This window comes from Mus caroli, unplaced genomic scaffold (genome assembly GCF_978045245.1).
Source record: "Mus caroli unplaced genomic scaffold, Mus_caroli_1 scaffold_7, whole genome shotgun sequence".
NCBI classification, from domain to species: domain Eukaryota; kingdom Metazoa; phylum Chordata; class Mammalia; order Rodentia; family Muridae; genus Mus; species Mus caroli.
The window spans coordinates 109,229,692-109,257,277 of NW_028227262.1; the positions used below are offsets into that span (position 1 = coordinate 109,229,692).

Below are 27,586 nucleotides of genomic sequence, written 5' to 3' on the forward strand. Positions count from 1 at the left end.
AGCAAGCCTATTTCTAAAACAAATTATCCTCTACAAATAAGAAAATGTTACACAGCTCAACAGAAAAATGGAGAGTTACAAAATTCAGGAAGCTACAGAAAACGTTGTTCCCAATGTAAGAAAGAATGGACAGATGATCTACAAAATCCTAACCATAAACGTGTCTGAGAGCTAAGGTTAAAGATAACAGCTGCTCCAGCAGGGCGCGAGAAGAAGCTCGTGTGTTGTAGACCATGGAAGAGAGATGCAGCCAGCATCTAAACAGCTACTGAAATCAATTATTGCCAAAGTATGTTATGGGTCTTTTTTCCTTTTTAAAGGCCAGGTTTCATGTGGTACCTGTTAGCCTCAACTTGCTGTGTTGCTGAGGCCAACTTTGAACCCTTCATGCTTCTGATACTTATAGAGGGTTAGGATTATAGGCATACAGCATAATTTTGTCTGGCCTTGGGGCTCTTTTAATACTCAGTCATGCATAGCTAGATTTCTTATGGCATAAAGGTAGTAGCTGGAGAAATTAAAATTAGATATAATTCCACGAGGAAGTAATACAAAGGGATCCTTGTATGTTTCAGAGGTCAAGAGTTAGGTTCAAAGCTAATACATCAAAAGGTGACATCACACACTCAACACTACTGAAGTGCAGATTTAAAGTAACTACAGATGTAAATTTTATGTCACATCATCCTTATTACACGTGGGATCATAAACACATCCATTAGTGGACAACGCTTCGTTATGGGGACTAGTGCTAGGGTGGGAAGAGGAAGGAAATGTCGTGTCCATCAGAGCCCCATGTAAACTGCTACACTCCATTTTCTTTAACATGTGCTCATTACTTTGATACCTTTTAAATGCTACTTTTAATACCTTTTTCAAAATCTGAAGGAAAAAGTTTACCTTGATCTGCAAGACATCAAGTGGAACAGTCTCTCCTTTCACAATGGCAAGTGTGGCATCTGTAATATGTCTAAACAGGGGAAAAAATGGAAAGGAACCTGTTATAAAAAGTAAATGCCACCTCCCCCAGTGCACAGCACGCACACATCTGTGCATACACCCCACACGAACACACTGGGAAGCCTTGTAGGAGGTCAGTAAAAGCTAGTCTTTCAAAATCACCTTAGGAAAGCGTGTGCCCAATTATCAATGCATACATTTATTACATCACTCCACTGCGCCACGTATCAGAAAACTTGCCACTTAAAATATGGTAATAATAAGGCATCTTTTAATTGCTATATGAAATTCTGCCATTTCAAAAAAAAATAGTCTTTCTTCTCAAACAGCCAGAAGGTAACTGAAGGCCAGGACTTGTAGCTATCATAGCAAATGATAGTCCACGACCCAAGACACATTTCCTCATTTTCCAGGATCACAAGGCTGCGCCTCATGCTCTGTTCTCACTGCTGATTCTTTCCCTCAAAGATATAAGACTGTTCTCACCTACATCCTGACAATCTCTGCAAAAACCTCTATGTAAAAAAAAAAAAAAATACTCATCAAAAAGTAAACGCTCTGGATTATCCAGGACATATAAAATTATGCCAGATCTGCACATGACCTAGAGTTTGTACTTTAAAAGTCAGACACACATAAATACACAAAAGATGGTCAAGGAGAGAAAGAGTAGACCACGTGGCTAGACAGTAAGACATGTGCTCTCAGGAGAGAAGGAGCAGCCCTCCGTCAAGGGCCTTTCCTAATGCTGGTCAACCCTCCATGCTCTAAGTGCAGCTACGGCAAGCCCTTCACTCTCATCCTTGAGATCTTGCAGACAGCTCCACCTCAGAGAGGCCCACCCCGTCCAGCCTCGCAGATGGTCCTTCACTGTGGCTCTCCCTCATCACTACACTGTTGCTGTCCTCCCATGGCTACAGCTTGACTATGTACTGACTGGTGTTATCGCCTGCCTCCTCCTGGGGAGCAGAAACTCCACAAGGCCAGTGACACTTCATATTCATGGACTAACAAATAAAAAACTGACATCAGCACAATGTATGCCAAATTACAGGCAATCGGTATTTTCTGGGCATTATTTTATTTTCCAGAGTTTCAAGCATAGAAACTGCAGACAACTCTGTATATTCCTCATTCAGACTCAAAACTATTATCCCCTTGTGAGCAAGCTTACTTCTTCACATCACCATGTAAGTCACTAAGTATGAGGGTAAACCTGATATCTTAGTAGTTCATTATGTATCAGCAAAAGAGACTTTTATGAAATATCATTATTACATTTATAACTTTGATACATGTGAATCAACATGTTTAGGCAATGCTGAAATTTTAATAATATATAAATACATAAGTTACTTCCTTCAAACAAGACACATAAATTGTGACTGGTTTATATGTTTTAAATCTATTATTTGTTCCTTTTCGTTTTCCTGTTTAAGAAATAGGTCATCTGTCTACTGAATTTCTGTACCTTACTTGTACCTTAGTGATTATATGTGTATGCCCCTAGTGTATATATCTAGTTCATGTATTTTCTGAGGATGGCTAAAACGGAGAGTTTGTATCGATCCATCCTTAAGATTTTGGCAGCATTAAATAACCCCTGTGGTAGTACACATCTCCATCAGAAGACAAAGAACACCTGCTGTCTTTGGTGATGATGGCCACCAATGAAAATCATCACCTAGATTTACTGGGCTCCAAACTAATCATTTTTTAAAATCTATCATTAAAACATGTAATTTATTTTATACATATGAGTGTTTTGCCTGCGGTGTCTGTGGATGTCAGAAGAGGGAACCAAGCCTGGATCCTTTGCAAGAGTCACTTTGCAGTCATAGCCACTGAGCGGTCTCTCCAGCTCGAGTCTATCCTTCTCATTTATCCTCTATTGGACAGAAGAACCTTCCCCTGAACTGCACTGAGATGCAGGTCACATAAGAAAGCCAAGAGAAATGATTAACTCTTGTTTAAAACTTTGAGACAGGGTCTCATGTTCCTACACTGGCACTGAACTGACTTTGTAGCCAAGAATGACTTTCAGCTGTGCTCTTCCCTCTCCATCTCCCCAGTGTTGGGATTACAGATGTGCACCACCATGACTGATTTATTCCATGCTGCAAATGGAACCCAGGACTTCACAAATTCAGGAATTCACAGAAATTCAGCAGGCTATGCATAGCCTAGCATTTTGCCTACTGAACTACATCCCTCCTTCCTCACTCCTATTTATTTAGGTAGGGTCCCACTTTGTCTCCCAGGAGACCTCAAACTGGCTACACAGACCAGGATAGCCTTGAATTCAGAGACCCATCTGCCTCTGCCTTCTGACTGCTATGGTTAAAGGTATACACCACCATATCAGCGCCCCCAACCTCCCCACTCAGCGCTTAAAAAATAAACAAACCCTAAAACCAGTTTTCTAAATGACCTGGTTCCCCATAGCATCCAAATGTGTTCAGGTTTTCACTTTTATTTTCTGATTATCACTATGAAACAAATCTCCTCTGTTTCAATATACTGTAGATAGTCAACTTACTGACATTGTTATATGAACTTAATGAACAGGTACAGGATCACCATATAATCAAAATTAATGGTGAGAGGTAGTAGCCATGGAAGTATATGCTGATATGCTGATGTTTAACAAAACACAGGAGAAACTAGAACACATCTCTAACACTTGTTTAATCAAGTAAATTTATTGAAGTTTGAAAGGACTATGTTAATTTTAATCCCTCTCTCCCTCCCCCCACCTCTGTGTGTGTGTGTGTGTGTTTTGCTATGGATCAATGATTTTACATAAAACTCCTTTTTTAGAGCCATCTTAGGTCAGGCTCATAGAAACATTTGAAGGCCAGTTCAGAAATGCCCCTATATAACCCCCTTTCCTCCTACAGACACAGCTGTTCCACTATCACATCTCTCCACCCCCACCCCCAAGACTGGTTGGCTCATTTGTTACAATTGAAGAACTTACACTGACTTGTTTTTTTTTTTTTTTTTTTCTTTTTTTTTCGAGACAGGGTTTCTCTGTATAGCCCTGGCTGTCCTGGAACTCACTTTGTAGACCAGGCTGGCCTCTAACTCAGAAATCCGCCTGCCTCTGCCTCCCGAGTGCTGGGATTAAAGGCGTGCGCCACCACGCCCGGCTCTTACACTGACTTGTTATTGCCATTCATGATCCAGTTTTGATCATAGCTGCAATCTAAATGGGTTTAGACAAACATTAATGACATCTACCACTCAATAGTACGTACTTTGCAATTTTACCGCTACACAAGTCTCTTTGTAGCTTTTCCAAACTTCCCCTTTTACTGTTACAACTTGACCTCTTCGGGACTCTTAGCAGTTAGAGCCATAGAGTGTAGCCTTCTTCTTCGGAATGTTTTCCTTTACTTGGTAATATGCATTCACGTTCCTGTCTTTCTGTAGCTTCATAGTTCATTTCTTTCATCACTGAATGAGATTCTACTGTTTGAATGTACTAGTTTATTAATCCCACTTGCCAATTATTTTTTCTTGCACGAGCTATGCCCATCTGTCTTTGAAGGAGTCAGCCTGTTCTGAGGTTATCAAACTTACGGGCCTAGAGCTATAACCTTCCTTTATAACCTTTCATGTTCACAGGCTCTGCACTGATGTCCTCTTTTTCATCACTAAAATGAGTCATTTGTGTCCTTTCTAGTTTTTATTTAGCCTGGCTAGAGACTCGCTGAAATTTATTATTTCTGAGAACCAGCTTTTTATTGACTTCTATTTTCAATTTCATTGAGTTTTGCTCTAATTCTTATTAATTTCCTTTGTTTACTCTAGATTTAAACTCTTCTTTTCTCTGTTAACTCTGAGTTTAACTTGCTTTCCTCCTCTTGACTTTGGAGGCAGTGTCTGCCTGTGTAACCAGGCTGGTTTCAAACTCACAATCCTCCTGCCTCACCTTCCCATGTATGTACCTTCACCCTTAATCTTGCTCTGTCTTCTGTTCTGCTATGTATACTAAATCTTCAAACTTCCCCTAATCTCCACCATCACTGCCTACCACATATTTTTGGGAGTGTTTTTATTTAGTTTAAAATATGTTACGTCGTCTCCGGACTTTCCCTGATGCGTGTCTTATGCGTGTCTTAGAAGCATGTTGTATAGTCCACATGGATTTGAAAACTGTCCAGTGTTCATTACAACATTTTCATTTCAACAGTCCACTTTTATACACCCCGTGAGCTAGGGCAGGGCTGAAGAGTAGTTTGGGTTGGGTATTTCCCTTCTCCCATGTGGAAGGCCAGAGCAAGCTAGAGTCTAGCAATCCTTATTGAGCTCCAAGACTACTCTAGGTTGGGCTCTGCATAACGAGTTTCTCCTGATACAGACCTTATGAGGGAAAAAGACTGCTTCAGAGTACTTCCTTTCCTCCTTTCCTAGTACTTAGCATGGGATCTTCAGCAAACTCTCTGAAATAAATCTCACAATATTATAGGAATCCCATAAGTCTGGGTTCCAAGGAGGTTGGAACTCTCAGAGCTGACCACATTGAACCTCAGGTTTTCCTGCACCAGCACTGGTTACCACAGCTGCTAACGTTCATGAGTCCGCCTTGGTGAGCCAGGACTGTGTTCCCACCTGTCTCTTCAATCATGGGGCAGCTGTTTGACTGGTATCCTCCCCTCCTGTTCAGATCCAAGAAGAGTTTGTAGTTTGGTTTGATTTTTCAACTGTGGTGTTGGGGATTGGGCCTGGCCTTGTGCATCCTGGGCAATCACTCCTGTCAGCTTTCCATTTGATCCTCCAGCAAAGCCCCTCAAACGTAAACCTGGAAACTGAAGGACCAACTTCTTTTTTAAAATCAGACTTACTGAGTTGCAATCCATATGCAGTACAATCTGTCCTTTTAGGCATGCCTTTCCATACATTTTGACAAATGTATTTATGAAACTAACACCATTATCAAAATATATAGTATTTCTAACATCCCCTTAAGTCCCTCATCAATCTTTGTTGCCAACCCACTCCTACCACAATCATCGGTTCCTGCAATTACCATAGCCAGTTTAATCTTTTGTGGAACTATCATATAATACAATGAAAAAGCATGAGCTTGAGATTACTCCCACTACTGACTGCATTAACAACACGGGCAGACAATTTTTAGGGTTAAGTAGCACTCTGGTGCATACATGTACCATAGTTTGTTCAGCCATTCATGAGCCGATTGATACTGGCACTGTTCCTGATTCTTGACAACTAGCAGCAAGTTCTACAAGTAAGGTTTGGGTTGTTGTACAGATCTGGATTTCTGCATTTCTCTTAGGTAAATATCTAACAGTATGAAAAGCTTATGTTTAATTTGATAAGCAGCAGCCACACTAGCTCCTATAGTTGCTGTACTGCTTGGCATTCATCATGCTGTCAGTACATGAGTTTCAGTAGCTGAATATACTTAACAGTGCTTGTGCTGTCTGGACTGCTTTTCTCTGGTACTTAATGTGAGCATTTGTGGGTTGGAGAGATGGCTCAGTGGTTAGAGTACTTGCTGTGTTTGCAGAGGACCCTGGTTCAATTGCTAGCACCCACATGAGGTATACTGCCACATGTACCTCCGGTTCCAGGGGATCCAATGTCCTCTACTGGCCTCCTTGAGCACTGGGAATTCCACATACAGGCAAAACTCCCAAACACCCATATTTATTTATGAATCACCCTCCCCTTTTTCATTTCAATATTGATTTGGCTGGGAGTGGCCAGCAAAATTTTCAAAAATGAGATTCTACTTGGAGGAAGCGAGGAGCAGGCGCACAAGTCTAGGCTCTATTGTGAGTGTGTATGGGCTATGTGGGAAGCACCACAGTTGAGGTGTACACTGTACTTACTAAGCTGAATAGCACCTGGCACACAGGAAGAGACTTGGAAAGTGGCTTTGAGAGACCTAAAAAACAACTCAATCTATTGCAATTCAAAAAGGCTTTTTGCATTAAATTACTTCTATAAACTGCTTAGGCGAAGCCAGCTAAAATGCACCTCAGATTTATCATTCCCTTACAATGACTCAGGGTTCTAGTACGGCAGGAAGCACTGCAGCCTGGCATTTAGGATTATTTACCTGCTACACTCCACATTTCAGGAAAAAAAAGACTTTTTTCTTCTTCAATAATTATTTTACAAGAAATCTTGACAGTGGGGCAAAGGCAAAGCTTTGTTCTTTTTACATAGCCCCAGGCAACGGTCATGTAAAAAGTTTGCAAAATCCTGAGCCAAAGGCAGAGTTTCTGATTACCCAAGGGCCCTGGGGTTTGCTTAGAGATTAGGTTTTTATAAATCTTTAAATTATAAATAGAAGCAGCTAATAACAATAGTTTAAAAACATAGAAAAAAACCCCAGCTCCTAAAAAGCAGACCACTGTCTCGGATCCTGGGGGTGGCCACATGTGAGTGGAGGCTTTTGGATAGGGAAGGGTTTCCACAAGGAAAATAATCTACTTCTGGTCACTGACAAGCCATTTGGAAACGATGGCTAAAGCAGTTCAATAATCTCTACTGATACAAGGGAAAGATAAGCTCCTAACACAGTCAAGGCCTACACAGGAGAGAACTTACACCAGATCAGCAAAAATGCTTGAATCATACATCCATCATTATCTACTGCCTCTCCAAAATTCTAACCCGTGACTAAAAGGTATGGCCCATTAAGGCTTCTCCTGTTTGCTAGGCCTCAGGATGGTTGGAGAGTCCTATAAGGGTATGACACATGAGAGACAGTAGGACAAGGGACTGATAAACATATATATGCATGCCTGGGCTTTCCTATATGCACCCATGCTTTTATGAACAGCATAAAATTATTAAAGATGCCATTGATGGCCCTCAAAATTATAACAGGGAAAGTCAGTCTAGAAGACCTAGTCTAAGAAAACATACTAATGCAAGACAAAAAAAATTAATCCAAATTAAAAAGCACCTTGACTATTATTATTGACTTAGACAGTTATAAGAAGAAAAACTGAGAACTTTTTAATTCATTCAACCAATGTTTACTTTCTGACTTCTTCTATCACAAGCTTTACATTACACACTATGTAAGAATTTCTTCAACACTGTCCATTTACTTCCGTCTTTTGACAACCATTTGCTCAAGATTATGTTAATTAATTACTGCAAAAGCCAGGTCTCAAATTCAAGATCACTACCTTTTTGAAAGATTTGGTCTTTGTTCTATAAAGCTTTCAATCTTTCTGAGTCCTGAGGACAGTGTTAGGCTCACAGCAATGTAACTTAAATGTCAGAACCTCACCCCTCCCCCAGCTACTATATCCATACTCCCAGCCACTCCAGGCAGTCACAAGCATATGACTGTATTTAGTTGTTTTATCTGCTTCTATCTCCAAGATAATGAAGCCATGGCTGCCAGCAGTTCAGTTTCCTGAGAGACTTGCTATTTGTCAGCATGTGTACTAAAAGGAAATGATCAGAGCAAATCTGACCTCACCTTCATGAAAGGGTCTTACAATGCAAAGGCAGAAAAACAGCAATGACAGAAAGCACCCATCTCCATCCCCAACATCAGGATGTATTAATTACTACATTAAAAAGGTACAACAAGTCAACTGGGAGCACGTCAATTTTCTGAAAGACTGGGTGTTCCCTCTCAATAACTTGACAGTTCAACCTATCAATATTTGAAAAGTCGATGTTATCACATATGTTAATTTTCAGGCCCAGGCTCTACCACACACATAGGTTAGCATTCCACATTGACAACCTACTGGACTTTGTTTCCACTTTCAGCAAAGAGAGTGTGACTCAAACTACTGGTCTGTCCCAGCGGGATAAATCCAATTGGAATCTTACTGAAGGTAGCCTGGTAGAACAAGAAGAAGACAAAGTTGTATTGTTACAGTCAGAAGATTAGGTTTAAAGGGAGGCATATGAGCATCCTCTAGAACGAAGTAACTAGCTGTGTCTTCTGTCTCATCTCCATTCCCCATCTCTAGGTCAGTAAGCAAATACCCCAACGTGAGCAGTTTAAAAAACAAAGAGGTCAATGAAAACACAATGACGCAGAATTTAGAAAACATATTTGGGTACTTAGTAACTACAACAACTGGGCCAATGAACCAGTGTGAGAGACAGTACTAAGCTATCACATTGGCTGAGAAATACAGAGACAAAATTCAACTAAAAATACCTACTAATTCTACAGTGACCAATGGCAGGTGACAGTGTTTCATAAGCTATCTACTTCAGATAGAGTAAGTCAAATCATGGCCAGTTAATGACATAACATGTGATTTAACTCAATGTCACATATACAGCCATTACTTGAAGATTCTTAAAAGTTTATTTTGAACACAATCTCTTATTGTTTTTACTAAAGTATTTTAAACTGTGGCAGAAAAATGAATGAGATCTTACAAAACCTCGTAAGTCCACAACCCAAATTTAAGAGCATTTGCCGTTTTGCTTCTGATGTCTTAAGAAATGAATTGAGTCTCAAAGTTAAAATAAATAAATAGGCAGAGACCGATGAAGTCCCTTGAGATTCTGCTTTCCTGACCCCTCCTACAGGAAACCACTAGGTTGGCACAACTCTTTTCCATTATTTTTTTTTTATACTACATACTTACATACCAAATAATATACAGTGACAGTACTGTTTTCTGAATTCTCAAACCTTGTAAAAAGATTTCACCCTCTTTAAAAGTTACTCGTATTTAACATTTCTAAGATCTAAAGATGTAGATATTTATAGATCTACTTCGTTCTTGTGTTTGATACACATTACATATTTGTCTCTGTGTATGTGTGAGGGAGAATGAAAGTGTCGTGTGTGTGTGTGTGTGTGTGTGTGTGTGTGTGTTGAGGGTACACAAAGAGGCCACAGGGCAGCTTCTTGTTGTATTCCCTATGTACTGTCCATATTTCTTTTAGATAAGGTCTCCCACATGGCTGTCCTTCCTGGCCAGGCAGCACTGGGCTTACTAGCAGCACCACTGACTGTACTCAGATGATTTTACATGGATCCTGGGGATCAAACTCAGGTCCTCATGCTCACTCTTAACTAAATAAGCCTAGTTCATCCATTTAACTGCTACCCAGATCATATTATATGAACATATCACTATTAATTTATAAAAGAATTCCTTGAAGCAAAGATTCTATAGGAAATTTTTATATAGCACAATAGCTGTTGTTAAAAGGTACATGGTACCCTGGATTACCAACACAGGAAGTCCACCATGGGTTCATGAGAGTAACCTATGACAGATGAAGAAGTATTGCACCATCTGATCAAAAATCCAATCCTATCACAATTGCACTGGATTGAAAATATAACACAGGAGTAGAGTATGATGGTTTATGCCTAGAATCCCACAGATTCCAGTGACTGAGGCAGGAGACTAACAAGTTCAAGGCTAGCCTGGGCAACTTATCAGGACTCTGTCTCAAAATAAAAACTAAATTAACAAAGTGCTGGAGATGTAAGACAGTGGTGCATGCTTACCAAGACACCCAAAGCCCTGGGTTCAATCCTTAGTACTGCATGTATGGATGGATGTATACACACATATACATACATACAAATATAAATATGAATGTATGCATTGTAAGAGGGAAAGACAAAGGATGAGAACAAATAAAAGCTTAGCATATTTTTTACAAGCTCACCTCATCTGTTCTTCTCAGTACTCCAGTAACAACCTATGAATGTAAAAAATATTATAAACAACATGTATTTTCATTATCAAAACAAAATTAGAATAAAATTTCATGGACCATAAACTTATTTATTTTCTTCTAGAAGCTATATTAAGTAATACATTAGATCTTAAAAACACATCATACTGTCAAATAGGATCAGTGCTAAATTAAATTTTATTCTTAACCAAGAATAATACAGACTAAGATAAATTATAAAAATCCCACATTACATTAGTAAAATTATATCAAGGTCTACAAAACATAAGTTTACTAATGTTAATGTATCATAGGTTCTAGAGAATATGAATTCTTTTCAATTATACAGAAAAGACTATGTTAGCCTTTTGCAGTACACAGAGGACAGGCTGGCTTAGTATGCTCAGAAATCTGTACTCAAGTGCTTCTTCCTGAGGGCTATGAAAACAAAGGGGCTAGACAACTAACATTATCATTTACTTTAGTTATTCATTATCATCAGGTAGTCCAGGCTGGCCTGGAACTCACAGCATTCCTTCTGCTTTCAGCTTCCTTGGGATTGCAGGTATGAGCTGTTATAAAAAGCCAATCATTTCTCTAGGCCAATGTCTTTTAATGACTTGCATATCCACGAAATACACAATTCACTGTCTTTCCTTTAAAACATTTTGTAAAAACAAAGGTTGACATATCTCTTCCCTTTATCTTGTCCTGCCTCATTGGGTTTCAGTATTAAAAGGCTGTCAGGGATCTGCTTCATTCTTTGTAGGTATACAATCAGAACTCTTCACATTTCATTAACAAGCTTAAAGACAATTACAAGATCTTTAGCACAGCCTTTTTAAAAAGAAGCTTACTAAGGCTCATATAAATGCCAAGTCAAACTAAGGACAGCTTTTCTGCTGTTCATCTCTGGTCCCTCACACTGATGAAGCCACCAAAGAGAGGCCAAAGCCAACAGTAATGTAGTATGTGGGTAAAATTGATGAAGCTACATTACCATCTAAATGTTACTGTTTAGATTGGTGTTGGCTCTGTGCTGTGCACTTCACAGGTTTTAAAAAGCATGTGCTCACTCCTAGGCATCACTATCATCTCCAGAGCACTTTCCTGTCCTCTAAGTCCCGTGTGCTGCCTGCGAATCCTTCTTTTCTCTCAACCTCAGGCAACCTCTCATCCTTTTATTCTCTCTATTGTTGCGTGACCTACAAGTCAAAGAGTCTTTTTGTGGTTCTTTCACTTAGTAATATGCTCCAAATCTTGTCATAAGTGGATAGTTCTTTTTTTTTTCACACTAAATAATCCATTACTTGGGTATGCTACTCTACAATGAACCTATTAAAGGACACCTTTATTTCTTCCACATTTGGTCGGCTGTAGATAAAAATACTATAAACGACCATGTGCAGGTATTTTGTATGCACAAGAGTTGTGAACTCCTCTGTATAACTTCCAATGAGCACAACTGCTGGATCGCATGACAAGAAGTATGTCCAGTTTTCAGTGAAACCACCCATTTTCCATTTTGTTTGACCTAGATTTTGGTTATTCTGATAGATATAAAGTGACTAAACCATTCTGCATTCCCACCATCAATGAATGACAGCTCCTACTGTTCTACACTCATCAGCATTTGACTCTGCCAGTGTTCTATGTCTTGGGCATTCTAATAGGTGTAGCACCTCACTGAGGATAAGTGTATTACTGTTAAAACAAGACAGGGCTAGGAATGTAGCTCAGCAGTAGAGCACTTGCCCATCATATGTGAGGTTTGTTCTGGAGCACTGATTGCCAAACAACCAACCTTAGAACAACAGAAAAGAAGATAAATGCATATATCTGAACAAATATCATCTCTTTCTACAAATGCAATCTTAAGAGTTGACTTTCTATACAACAGAAATTATGTGAGTGGCCATAAAAGTGTTTTCTTGAGAGAAATTTTAATTTGATGAGAACTTGTCCTTGTAGTGAAACCTTGATGCCATCACAGAGCTACTGCATAACAGAATGCACAACATAAAAAGCTTAGCCTATCCATACCCATTTTTCCTCCCATTTTATTCAATATTTGAGGTCCAACCTTGCTATGTAGCCCAAGACTAACTGGAACTCAAGATCTTCCCACTTCATCTTAAGTACTTGATTATAGAGCCTTGTTTTATTTAATTTTCTCAGGCAGACTTGCTTACATATAAACCCTTCTTTGAGCTGGGAGGAAGATTTACCAAAAACAAGGAAAGAAAAGTGCAGGAGAAAAAGCTTAATGCTGCTTAAGTTTGAGAGCAATAGCCCTAAAATAATGAATTACAACAATTTCCTTAATTATTGTTGCCATTGTCCATTCTTCTCGCCTAAAGATGGCCCTACATGGGGCGGGAGGACCCTACCTCCTGCAGTGTGCCGTCCCCTCCAGCAACAATGATCACATCAGTGCTTTCCATCAACTCCAGGAGCTTCTTGGCTTGTCCCTCATAATCCGTCTGCAATATCAAAACGCCATTGGTAAACTTGTCACTGTAAGACCACACGTTAGAGGGTGAAAAGGTGGACCATGTTCTTTAAAGTTGTATATTGACTCCCTTAATTCTACATGGTTGAAAGACATGAAAATTCTATGACAGCAATAGGTGTGGATTTTTAGTTTTATACTTACTAGGACAGAACTGGCTTCAGAAACTACCTCCTCACCTCCTTATTCTAAAAATAAAATTCAAGCCCAGTAATTTGCCTTAGTTATACAGCCAGCCAGTCACCGGACTCTTTTCCAGTCCACTATGGCTTCTATTACATTGTTTGCACTCTGTTTTTCATATGAAGGCAGAAAGACAGTGCATATGCAAACAGGGAAGCAGATACAATGAAAAGGAGCACAGATTTCAGAGCCCAAGAGACCTACAGGAAACCTCAGCTCTGCGACTTCTTAACTGATTAGCTTTAAACTCACTGGAGTTTAATTTCCGTATCAATGAAGTTCCACGTATCAAGAGAGGGCTTAATCATGGCTTTCCTGTACTATTGCTACACAGCAGAATTTAAAACAGCTAGAAAAGTGTTTGCTACTGGTACTGTGTTAAGTAAATGACGATTATTATTGTTTTACTATGATGGCACATAAAAAAATGCAGGAATGTTTGAAAGAACCCACAGAAGAGCACTCCGATCCTCCCATTTTTATTGAACGTTTGATGTACATTTCAGCCACCATCAGGGTGTACATTGATATATATATATATTATATATATACCCCTTAAGACAAATGTTAAAAAAGGGCATAAGGTAAATGAAATAGAAATACTACCTCCAATTCAAAATACACTAGACACAAGAGCAGGCAAAAACTAAATACTTAAATATCAGATGGGCTAACACCTGTAGTATAATTTGAAATACCTGTTCTATGTGCCCTGTTCCCAGCATAGAATTCTAGAAATCCACAGAAGTTATTTTGTTACTCTCAGGAAACTCCTCAAACATAACAGAGTGTGTGCTATAGAGTTAACTTTGGGAGGACCCTGGATAGGAACGGGTCACCAGAGACGCCAACAGATACCTTACAGGATAGAACCTTGAGATCCACACCCTAACTTCTAGGAAAAGGAGAGGAGCCTAAAGGTGAGTTCATATATCATGGTTTAATGATTTCATCCATAATATATATAGGTATTCCTGTATATATTATACACATACATGCACATTTATGTAAAGAGAAATTATGTGAAAACACAGTAAAAATGTTAAGTCAGGGTGAAGTAGATAAATATGTATATGTAGTTTTTTTTAACTGTTTTGAAAATTTTAAATTATTTCCAAATAAAATTTAACAGGAAAGACAGGAAATCAACTTTTCAAAGACCAATAGTTTCAACTGAACTGTAAGAAGAAAACAGTAACATTTCTACTAATGATTAAATCTCCCTTTAATACCTATTTTCTGAATATGTAACATAAATAATAAATTAGTGTGTGTATATGTGTATATAATTGTTTAGTATCTTAAATTGGAAAAAATTACAAAATACAAAACCAAAAGCCATAGGGCTTTAGTATTAAAAAATTGTTACATATCAACCAAGCAGGAACCCGTCCTCCCCCACCCCCACCCCCCCAGGGATTAAACCACCAACCAAGAGTACACATGGAGGGACCCATGGCTCAGGCCACATATGTAGCAGAGGATGGCCTTTGTCGAGTATCAGTGGGAGGAGAGGCCCTTGGTCCTATGAAGGCTCAGTGCCCCAGTGTAGGGTGGGGAGGCAGAAGTGGGTGGGTGAGTGGGGGAACACCCTCATAGAAGCAGGGAAAGGGGGAATGGGATAGGGAGCTTACGGGAAGGGAAACCGGGAAAGTGGACAGCATCTGAAATGTAAATAAAGAAAATATCCAATAAAAAAATTAAAGAATTGTTACATTTGTTGGGTATGTAGATGTCAATATAGTTACACAGAAAAAATATACTTCCTTATTAAAACACGTAACTTCAAGTATTTAGAAATAAAATAGGATGTGTTTTATTTCAGAAAGCTCAGTTACCATGTAAGGATGCTTAGTGGTTACCACCTGGGCCACACAACAGTCATATCAACCTAACATGAGTAAGGCCATCAAAAATATTCTTCTCCACCCATAACATTAAGGATTCCTGCCTGGACAAACACAAAAGGCAGTTCTAAACAGACTGCCGACCAATAAGATCCTATTCAGAAAAGCAATAGTTGAACCAAGATCTTGCATACCAATACACAACTAGCAGAGAAATACGTTTAAATATATCAACAGTTGGGCTGGAAAGGCTCAATCACCAAAGGCTAAAGTTCACATCCAAAATGTATCAGCATTTACAACAAACATTTATTGGATCAGATTGTCTTTAGAACAAATTTCTTGTGTTCAGTCCAGTTCTCGAGAGTTAATCATCTTAACATATAATAGTAATTTAAAAAAAACAGACAAAATTATCTACAGAAATGGGCAAATTCACAATCATACTTGGATATTTGTAACTCCCCTGACAGGACAGTTTAAAATAGTTATCACCAATAAAAGCAAAATTAAAAAAAAAAAAAAAAAAAAAAAAAGAACAAGAGAGAAATAGAAGATTTGTACTACACAATGAGTAGATTTGATTTATAGGTCATAAAAAAGTATAACATTTAGTAATTGATATCAATTTTTTAATTTAATTTTATTTGTAATTCATCTTTTACACTCCATATTCCATTCCCTGCCCCTCCCATCCCAAGCTCTAACTGCTCCACATCCCACACCTCCTCCCTACCACACCCCATCTCCACATGGATGCCCCCACTCCATCTGACCTCTATACTCCCTGGGGCCTCCAGTCTCTTGAGGGTTAGGTGCATCATCTGTGAATGACATAGACCTGGAAGTCCTCTGCTGTATGTGTGTTGGGGGCCTCATATCAGCTGGTGAATGCTGTTTGGTGGTCTAGTGTTTGAAAGATCTCGGGGGTTCAGATTAACTAAGACTGCTTGTCCTCCTATAAGATTACCCTTCTCCTCAAATTCTTTCAGCCTTCCCTAAATCAACAACAGGGGTCAGCTGCTTCTGTTCATTGGTTGGATGCAAATATCTGCATCTGACTCTTTCAGCTGCTTGTTGGGTCTTTTGGAGGCCAGTCGTGATAGATCCCTTTTTGTGAGCGCTCCATAGCCTCAGTAATAGTGTCAGGCCTTGGGACCTCCCCTATTCCATTGATCAACATGTGTTTGTGCCAATACCATGCAGTTTTTATCACTTTTGCTCTGTAGTAAACCTTGAGGTCAGGGATGGTGATTCACCCAGCTGTTCTCTTGTTAAACATTGTTTTCACTATTCTGGATTTTTGCCCTTCCAGATGAAATTGATTGCTTTTTCCATATCTTTGAAGAATTGTGTTGGGATTTTGATGGGGATTGCATTGAATCTAATAGACTGCCTTTGGTAGGATGGCCATTTTTACTGTTAATTCTGCCAATCCATGAGCATGAAAGAGCTCTCCATTTTATGAGATCTTCCTCAATTTCTTTGAGAGACGAAGTTATTGTCATGCAAGTCTTTTACTTGTTCGGTTAGAGTTACCCCAAGATATTTTATGCTATGTGTGGCTATTGTGAAGGGATTGTTTCCCTAATTTCTTTCTCAGCCTGTTTTTCCTTTGTATAAAGGAAGGCTACTGATTTAATTTTATATCTGGCCACTTTGCTGAAGTTGTTTATCAGATGGAGTAGTTCTCTGGTAGATTTTTTGGGGTCACTTATGTATACTATCATATCATCTGCAAATAGTGATACCTTTATTTCTTCTTCACCAATTTGTATCCCCTTGACCAGTTTTTGTTCTTATAGTTCTAACACTTTGAGTACTATTAACTAAATATAGGGAGAGTGGGCATCCTTGTCTTGTACCAGATTTCAATAGGATTGCTTTAAGCATGTCTCCATTTAACTTGATATTGGCTGTTGGTTTGTAGTAAACTGCTTTTATTATGTTTAGGTAGGGGCCTTGAGTTCCTGATTTCTCCAATACTTTTAACATGGAGTGTTGTATTTTTTCAAATGCTTTTTCTGCATCTAAGGAGATGATCATGTGATTTTTTTTCTTTGAGTTTGTTTTTATAGTGGATTTTCATATATTAAACCAACCTTGCATCTCTGGGACGAAGCCTACTTGATAGTGGTGAATGATGGTTTTGATGTGTTCTTGGATTTAGTTTGTAAGAATATTATTGAGTATTTTTGTATTGATATTCATAAACAAGATTGGTCTGAAGTTCATTTTGGTTGGGTCCTTGTGTGCTTTAGGTATCAGAGTAATTGTGGCTTCATAGAATGAGTTAGATAGCATTCCTTCTGTTCCTATTTTATGAAATAGTTTATGGAAAATTGGTATCAGGTCTTCTTTGAAGGTCTGGTAGAATTTTGCACTAAATCCATCTGGTCCTGGGCTTTTTTTGGTTGGGAGGTTTTTAATGACTTCTTCTACTTCCTTGTGTGATATGGGCCTGTTTAGATAGTTTACCTCTCTTGATTTAACTTTGGTATGTGGCATCTGTCTAGAAAAACATCCATTTCATCTAGATTTTCCCAGTTTTTTTTTTTGTTTGTTTGTTTTGAGTATAGGCTTTTATAGTAGGATCTGATGATTTTTTGAATTTCCCCCCTTTCTGTTATCTCTCCCTTTTCACTTCTGATTTTGTTAATTTGGATGCTGCCCCTGGGCCCTTTAGTTGGTTTGGCTAGGGGTTGTCTATCTTGTGGATTCTTCCAATGAACCAGCTTTTGGGTTTGCTGATTCTTAGTATTGTTTTGTTTCTATTTGGTTAGTTTCGGCCCTGAGTTTGACTATTTCCTGCCTTCTACTCCTCTTGGGTGAGTTTGCTTCTTTTGGTTCTAGGGCTCTCAGGTGTGCTGCTAAGTTGTTAGTGTAAGATCTCTCCAGTTTCTTTACCAGGGCACTTAGTGCTATGAACTTTTCTCTTAGGACTGCTTTCATTGTGTCCCATCAGTTTGGGTATGCTGTGTCAACATTTTCATTAAATTCCAGGAAGTCTTTAATTTCTTTCAGATATCAATTATTTTTTTATGCATACACAGGACACATAATAAACCAAACTACATTCAATCTAGATCTAAAGACAAATCCCAATAAATTTTGATCCTGAAATTATATAGAATACTTCTTTGATCAGTTAATTTAGAAATCATAAACAAAATGATACCCAGAAAACCTTTATATCTGAAAATGAAAACATATTAAGTAACTCAGAGGTCAAGCAAGTCATGATAGAAACGAGAAAATCGTGAGCAATGATCATGAAAGAACTGTGTCTAAAGTGATAGGATGCAGATGAAGCAACAGAGTTTATGGCTGTAAATATGCACACTGTGTATGTGTGTGTGGGGATAAACCAATGAAAATCACAGGTCAGCAGAACAGCAAATAAAGTAAAACGAAGGAAATATGTATTTTAAAGAAAATGAGAAATGAAACAACCTTGTCAGTGAAAAGATCAATAGGCAAACTGGGTCCTCAGCAGGAACTCATTAAATTGAAAAAAGTCTTGAAGACTAGGGGGGGGGGGGGGGCAGCAGGCAGAGAGAGCAGGCCCAGCTGAGGTGAAGGGTAAAATGAAACATTACAAAAGCTACAAAAAGTCAAAAGTGAACACGAGGACATCATAAACAACTCGATGCCAGCTAATGTGAAAATCAAAGAAGAAAAAGAAATTCCTTGAAGAATTTATCTTGCCAAAGAGAAACAGAACTTACATACTTGTAGTAGTACTACTGAAGCCTAATATGCACCGTCTCCCTTCAGCAAGTCTCCAGGCCCAAGTTTTATCAAAAAGTTTCATCAAATAATAAGGAACTAATGATAGCAGCCCTACATGACCACCCTATGTTCTCTCACACCTAGACTGTGGTACATCGAAGATGCTCATGTAAATGTTTCCTTCCCCTTTCTTCTAACCCCTGAACAAACAACTACAAGATTGAGTCTATTAAAAAAGTGAATCCAAAATTGCATGGAAATTTTACTGCATGACCTTCTAATCTCTGTGACATACTCAAAGTGTAATTTAGAAATAGATTAACAGCAGTCCAGTCAACGTTCTAGGATAATGAAAGGGGCTTAGGATCCGGGCACCTTCCCTGCCAGAGGAGAGGTGTCCACCAGGTCCGGGAGGAAATTGCTAGAAGAACTGCAGGAGACATCTTGGTTTCCAGACTCCACCGAGACTAGTCTGCACAGGTGAGAGTGTGGACTACAGAAGCTAACAGCTTCTGGGACAGGTGGGAGCCACAGAGCTTCTGAGGCAGCCCCCTTTTCTGGCTCCAGACATCTGGGCACCTTCCCTGACAGAGGAGAGGTTTCTGCCCGGTCCGGGAGAGAATTGCCAAAGCATCTGCAGGAGACATCTTGGTTCACAGACTCCACCGAGACTAGTCTGCACAGGTGAGCTTGTGGACTACAGAAGCTAACAGCTTCTGGGACAGGTCCTGTTTCGGGCCTTCATCTTCTGCCAGGAGGCAAGTCTGAACGCCAGATATCTGTGCACCTTTCCTGAAAGAGGAGAGCCTGCCTGCAGAGAGTGCTCTGACCACTGAAACTCAGGAGAGAGCTAGTCTCCCAGGTCTGCTGGTAGAGAATAACAGAATCACGAGAGGAACAAGCTCTAACCAGAGACAACCATAACAACTGACTCCAGAGTTTACCAGATGGGGAAAAGGCAGATGTAAGAATCGTACTAACAGAAACCAAGACCACTCACCATCATCAGAACCCAGCACTCCCACCTGAGCCAGTCCAGGGTAACCCAACAGACCCAAAAACCTAGACCCGGATTTAAAGGCATATCTCATGATGATGGTAGAAGACATCAAGAGGTCTTTAATAACACACTTAAAGAAATACAAGAGAACACTGCTAAAGAGTTGCGGGTCCTTATAGAAAACCAGGAAAACACATCCAAACAGGTGATGGAAATAAACAAAACCATACTAGACCTAAAAAGGGAAGTAGACACAATAAAGAAAACCCAAAGTGAGGCAACATTGGGGATAGAAACCCTAGGAAAGAAATCTGGAACCTTAGATGCAAGCATCAGCAACAGAATACAAGAGATGGAAGAGAGAATCTTGGGGAAAGAAGATTCCATAGAGAACATGGGCACAACAATCAAAGAAAATGCAAAATGCAAAAATTTCCTAACTCAAAACATCCAAGAAATCCAGGACACAATGAGAAGACCAAACCTACGGATAATAGGAGTACATGAGAATGAAGATTTTCAACTCAAAGGGCTAGCAAATATCTTCAACAAAATTATAGAAGAAAACTTCCCAAACCTAAAGAAAGAGATGCCCATGAACATACAAGAAGCCTACAGAACTCCAAATAGACTGGACCAGAAAAGAAATTCCTCCTGACACTTAATCAGAACAACAAATGCACTAAATAAAGATAGAATATTAAAAGCAGTAAGGGAAAAAGATCAAGTAACATATAAAGGCAAGGCTATCAGAATTACACCAGATTTTTCACCAGAGACTATGAAAGCCAGAAGATCCTGGACAGATGTTATACAGACACTAAGAGAACACAAATGCCAGCCCAGGCTACTATACCGAGTCAAACTTTCAAATTACCTTAGATGTAGAAACCAAAGTATTCCACAACAAAACAAAATTCACACATTATCTTTCCACAAATCCAGCTCTTCAAAGGATAATGACAGAAAAAAAAAAAAATACAAGGACAGAAACCACGTCCTAGAAAAAGCAAGAAAGTAATCCTTCAACAAACCTAAAAGATGAGAGCCACAAGAACAGAATGCCAACTTTAACAACAAAAATAAAAGGAAGCAACAATTACTTTTCCTTAATATCTCTTAATATCAATGGACTCAAGTTCCCAATAAAAAGACATAGACTTACAGACTGGCTACACAAACAGGACCCAACATTTTGCTGCTTACAGGAAACCCATCTTAGGGAAAAAGACAGACACTACCTGAGAATGAAAGGCTGGAAAACAATTTTCCAAGCAAATGGTCTGAAGAAACAAGCTAGAATAGCCATTCTAATATCGAATACAATCGACTTCCAACCCAAAGTCATCAAAAAAGACAAGGAGGGGCACTTCATACTCATCAAAGGTAAAATCTTTCAAGAGGAACTCTCAATTCTGAATATCTATGCTCCAAATACTAGGGCAGCCACATTCATTAAAGAAACTTTAGTAAAGCTCAAAGCACACATTGCACCTCACACAATAATAGTGGGAGACTTCAACACACCACTTTCACCAATGGACAGATCATGTAAACAGAAACTAAACAGGGACACAGTGAAACTAACAGAAGTTATGAAACAAATGGATCCAACAGATATCTACAGAACATTTTATCCTAAAACAAAAGGATATACCTTCTTCTCAGCACCTCATGGTACCTTCTCCAAAATTGACCATATAATTGGTCACAAAACAAGCCTCAACAGATACAAACATATTGAAATTGTCCCATGCATTCTATCAGATCACTATGGACTAAGACTGATCTTCAATAACAAAATAAATAATAGAAAGCCAACATTCACGTGGAAACTGAACAACACTCTTGTCAATGATTCCTTGGTTAAGGAAGGAATAAAGAAAGAAATTAAGGACTTTTTAAAGTTTAATGAAAAGGAAGCCACAACATACCGAAACTTATGGGACACAATGAAAGCATTTCTAAGAGGAAAACTCATAGCTCTGAGTGCCTCCAAAAAGAAACTAGAGAGAGCACACACTAGCAGCTTGACGATTTAGAAAGGGCAATCGGCAGATTCATCTGGAATAACAAAAAAACCTAGGATAGCAAAAACTCTTCTCAAGGATAAAAGAACCTCTGGTGGAATCACCATGCCTGACCTAAAGCTGTACTACAGAGCAATTGTGATAAAAACTGCATGGTACTGGTATAGCGACAGACAAGTAGACCAATGGAATAGAATTGAAGACCCAGAGATGAACCCACACACCTATGGTCACAAGGGAGCAAAAACCATCCAGTGGAAAAAAGACAGCATTTTCAACAAATGGTGCTGGCACAACTGGCGGTTATCATGTAGAAAAATGTGAATTGATCCATTCCTATCTCCTTGTACTAAAGTCAAATCTAAGTGGATTAAGGAACTCCACATAAAACCAGAGACACTAAATCTTATAGAGGAGAAAGTACGGAAAAGCCTCGAAGATATGGGTACAGGGGAAAAATTACTGAATAGAACAACAATGGCTTGTGCTGTAAGATCGAGAATCGACAAATGGGACCTCATAAAATTGCAAAGCTTCTGCAAGGCAAAAGACACCGTCAATAAGACAAAAAGGCCACCAACAGATTGTGAAAGGATCTTTACCTATCCTGAATCATATAGGGACTAATATCCAATATATATAAAGAACTCATGAAGGTGGACTTCAGAAAATCAAATAACCCCATTAAAAAATGGGGCTCAGAGCTAAACAAAGAATTCTCACCTGAGGACTACCTAATGGCTGAGAAGTACCTGAAAAAATGTTCAGCATCATTAATCATCAGGGAAATGCCAATCAAAACAACCCTGAGATTGTACCTCACACCAGTCAGAATGGCTAAGTTCAAACATTCAGGTGACAGCAGATGCTGGCGAGGATATGGAGAAAGAGGAACACTCCTCCATTGTTGGTGGGATTGCAAGCTTGTACAACCACTCTGGAAATCAGTCTGGCGGTTCCTCAGAAAATTGGACATAGTACTACTGGAGGATCCCGCAATACCTCTCTCCTGGGCATATATCCAGAACATGTTCCAACTGGTAAAAAGGACACATGCTCCAGTATGTTCATAGCAGCCTTATTTATAATAGCCAGAAGCTGGAAAGAACCCAGATGCCCCTCAACAGAGGAATGGATACAGAAAATGTGGTACATTTACACAATGGAGTACTACTCAGGTATTAAAAAGAATGAATTTATGAAATTCCTTGGCAAATGGATGGACCTGGAGGGCATCATCCTGAGTGTGGTAACCCAATCACAAAATAACTCACATGATATATACTCACTGATAAGTGGATATTAGCCCAGAAACTTAAATAACCCAAGATACAAGATACATTTTGCAAAATACATGAAACTCAAAAGAATGAAAACCAAAGTGTGGATACTTTGCCCCTTCTTAGAATTGGGAACAAAACACCAATGGAAGGAGTTACAGAGACAAAGTTTGGAGCTGAGACGAAAGGATGGACCATCTAGAAACTGCTATATCCGGGGATCCATCCCATAATCAGCTTCCAAACGCTGACACCATTGCATACACTAGCACGATTTTGCTGAAAGGACCCAGATATAGCTGTCTCTTGTGAGACTATGCGGGGCCTAGCAAACACAGAAGTGGATGCTCACAGTCAGCTGTTGGATGGATCACAGGGCCCCCAATGGAGGAGCTAGAAAAAGTACCCAAGGATCTAAAGGGATCTGCAACCCTATAGGTGGAACAACATTATGAACTAACCAGTACCCCCCTGGAGCTCGTGTCTCTAGCTGCATATGTATCATAAGATGGCCTAGTCAGCCATCAGTGGAAAGAGAGGCTCTTTGGTCGTGCAAACTTTATATGCCCCAGTACAGGGGAACAACAGGGCCAAGAAGTGGGAGTGGGTTGGTGGGGGAGTTGGTGGGGGAGTTGGTGGGGGAGCGTGTGGGGGACTTTTGGGATAGCATTGGAAATGTAAATGAAATACCTAATTAGAAAAAAAAAGAAAAGGAAAAAAAAAGGGGCTTAGGAGCTGCCACCAGTAATTAAGGAGCTAGTGACAATTCATGGCTTCTAGGGAAGGAAGAGATAGTTTTCTTAAGAGCTGGTTCTGGTAGGTCCTACTCCAGTGAATGCTAGCACAAAATTGAGTCAACGGATTGTGTTTTAAAGGAGACATGAAGTTAGAAGGGGTTAGAGAATTAGGGGGTGCAGATGGGGAGGTAGATCTGGTCTGAGTTAGAGGGAGTAGTGGGGAATGAAAAGTATCAAAATATATTGTATGAAAGTCTCAAAGAATCAATAAATATCATTAGAAACTCCATTTTCACAAGGAGGGGTATATGGTTGTGTCTGGAGGGAGGAAATGGAAGGGAGATATAGTGCCATTAAACCATAACTTTAAAAAACAAAAAAAATTTAAAAAATAACTCAGTTTTAAAACCCTGGAGGGTGCAGGGGCTGCGGAGATGGCCCAACAGTTAAGAGTACTTGTTGCTCTTCCAGTGGATCATGTTTTGAATCCTAGCACACACATGGCGGCTCACAATTATGTATAGCTCCAGTTCCTGATAATTCCAGGGGACCTGATAGTTCTCTTCTGGCTTCTGTGAACACTAGGTATACATGCAGTGCACATACATACACACAATTTTCTTCAATTAATTAACAATAAATACAGCATAAGGCTGGTTTTGACTAAATGAACACCACATACACTCACACATATGCTGCTTAAAGTTATCAAAATGGAAACCTGAGCTGTCTAAAATTTACAATTCCTTCTAACTCATTTTGTCCCTTTTTCTTCTTACCTAAAACATCAAAAAATTCTAATGATTTTACTTTATAAATTATTTATCACAAATTTTTTTACCAGGAAGAAAATGTTTACCTGCTAGTAGAACTACCAAGAAAACCAAGAGATTAAACCACTCAAAGTAGAGAGTTTTGTATTTTGGGGATGAACTCTGACAACTGAGAGAGTTAGTTTTACCTGCTGCAAAGTATCAGGACCTCCAAACACCCATCCGAGTCTGTGCTGAAATACAAAGCTGACCATGTCACGAGAAAACAAAACTGCTTTGAGTAATGAATAGAATGAGACAAACATTGATTTTCCTCTTATCTTCAGTTAAAACTGGGTTCTGCTTAGAAGGCAAGAGCAGAGAACACATGAATACATTAAAAATGGTGACCTGTGTACTTAAAGACTCTAGAGGAAGTCTCACCTTGACAACAGTCACATCCATGCCAGACAGGTGTAAAATTGGAGCAGCATTTTTTTCAAATAGAGTTCTGGCTTTGCTGTAGACAAAGGGGAGAAAAAGCACAGTATTTTAAGACACATTCTCAAGCTGAGAATAAAAACTGTAACCACATGCCCTAGAGAACAGACCTGCTTTATTTGTTCAAGAATAGGAAGTTCAACAGTGAGTTTCCATAGAGAGAAAAGTAAGTTTGTCCCGTCTCATACAGTCAGCTTGTATACATTTGGGAAGCTACATTCTCTAGAGCAACAATGAGCAACAGATATAGCTCCACTCAAAATAACAAAGCTTGATCCTTGCAGAATTCCTAACGCCAGATACAGCAACAGAACAGATAACCACGGCATCAAGCAGGGCTTGTCTGAGCAGCGCACACAGCTCACACTCTCGCAGCTGCCTGTCTGCTACTGGAACTTCCTTATATTCTCCTATAAGGAGCAGAGCAGAGGTAGTTACTGTAACAGTATTTATATGGCCCATGGGAACAGAACAGACTTACTTAATCCCTTACTAATCAAACGCTCTTCTGGAAAAAGACACAATTTTTTTTTTTTTTTAAGTTTAAACACTAGGGCTCATTCCAAATCTTTAAACTTGTAGAGACAGATCAAAAGTATTTCTATGAGAGCTGAATTTTTACTAGGAAAGGAAAAGCAAAAGGTATCTATTGGGATAGATGACTAACAAGGATAATGTAAAGCCAGTCTACATCTCCCAAGCACAGAAGCCCATCTTTATTCCGCTAGCACTTGATATGCACCTGTTCATCAGCAATGCTTTCAACATACAAGGAGGACAGCTTTCAAAATGGTCATTAGGACAACTCAAGAAACTTACAAAAATAGATATCAGTCCTTATTAATTCTTGAATCAGCCAACTTCAAGGATGACAGATGGGATATTTCAAACGCACTCACTAAGTAAATGATGGATTAGTATACAAACGAATGAGGGAATAAATCTCTTCCAATCATAGAGGTAAATTCTGAGACAAGGCAAACAACGTGGCTGTGACACTTTTTTGGATGCCTTGTGCACTTCTCATGAACATTATTCCATTACTGCACTCCAGTCCAATGCAGGTCAAAACTCAAGACAGTCCAGGAATCAAAGGCAGAAGTGGCAAAGTCACTCCACACAAATGGCAGAGTTGAAAAATCAAATAAATTTCTCTGTCTCTGTCTCTCTGTTTCTCTCTCACTCGCTTGCTCTCTCTCTCTCTCTCTCTCTCTCTCTCTCTCTCTCTCTCTCTCTCTCTGTTTCTCTCTCACTCGCTTGCTCTCTCTCTCTCTCTCTCTCTCTCTCTCACACACACACACACACACCCCAAAACCAGTATTAAAACATCTAACTTCTATGCACATTTTCACTTAGCTGTCTTACTGAAATACAATTTCCTTAAAATACAATGATGCATGCTTTGCCTTTCTTAATGATATATATATTTTTTAAGATTGATTGATTGATTTAATGTATAAATGCTCTATCGGTATATACACCTGTGTGCCAAAAGAGGGCATAGGACCCCATTAGATGGTTGGGAGCCACCAAGTGGTCGCTGGGAATTGAACTCAGGAACTCTAGAAGAACAGCCAGTACTCTTAACCACTGAGCCATCTCTCCAGCCCCTTTCTTAATGATATTTATATGAGAAATTCAAAGGCAGCTAAAGAGGAATACTTAGGAGTTGAGCACAGAAGATATTCACCATCTTTACTGAAAAGAACAAAATGGCAATATAACAAACAGTCCTTATCGTGAACTAGGATAGAAACTGAGATGTTAGCTCACAGAACCATTGGTCATCATCAAGAATATTTGCCACCCATCAGAATGAACAAGAAATCGACATGGAAATGAATTGCCTTTTTCCTCCTCACCATGTTTGTACCTAGCCCAGAAAAATAGGGAAGGTAGGGACATTATAAGGGATGCTTTTACTGCTGGAATGGTAAGAACAGAGCAGCTGGGAGCACAGCAGATCTATTTCCTAAAAGCAAGCCTCTGATGAAGCCTGACTCTGTACTATCAGTCACAACAGAGCTGTACCTCTGTGAGCTTAAGGAAAGCAATCTGAGCAGGAGCTGTTCATTCGCATCTTTGTATGATGCCACTAGTTCAGGAAACCTCTAAAATAAAAGCAAAAAGACTTTTCTTCAGATTGAAAAGCAAGTGTTGCCAGTAAGAAATACATTATTTATTACATAATTAAGGGTGCAATAGCATCAGGCCTGAATAAAAACTTTATGTACTTACGGCAATTCCTAGACTCAGGCACCACACAAGATAATTACTTCTTTAATGTATTATTTATTAACAGTAAACACATAGTTACCTTGTTTCTTAAAGTTCTCCTGAAGTTTTAAACCAGTCCTACATAATGAGAGAGCTGTACAATAAATTA

At 39.2% G+C, this 27,586-nt stretch overlaps 1 protein-coding gene across 1 annotated transcript in view; it reads right to left on the reverse strand.

Moving 5' to 3' along the window:
• Agk (acylglycerol kinase) overlaps nt 1-27,586 on the reverse strand; it is a 77,587-nt gene that overhangs the window by 19,423 nt on the left and 30,578 nt on the right. Inside the window, exons 5-9 of the mRNA XM_021164845.2 lie at nt 25,144-25,219; nt 13,017-13,109; nt 10,618-10,650; nt 8,715-8,809; nt 901-970 (exon numbers count right to left, since the gene is read on the reverse strand). Of these exons, the coding sequence (XP_021020504.1) occupies nt 901-970; nt 8,715-8,809; nt 10,618-10,650; nt 13,017-13,109; nt 25,144-25,219 (367 nt within the window). The remainder of the gene's footprint in view (nt 1-900; nt 971-8,714; nt 8,810-10,617; nt 10,651-13,016; nt 13,110-25,143; nt 25,220-27,586) is intronic.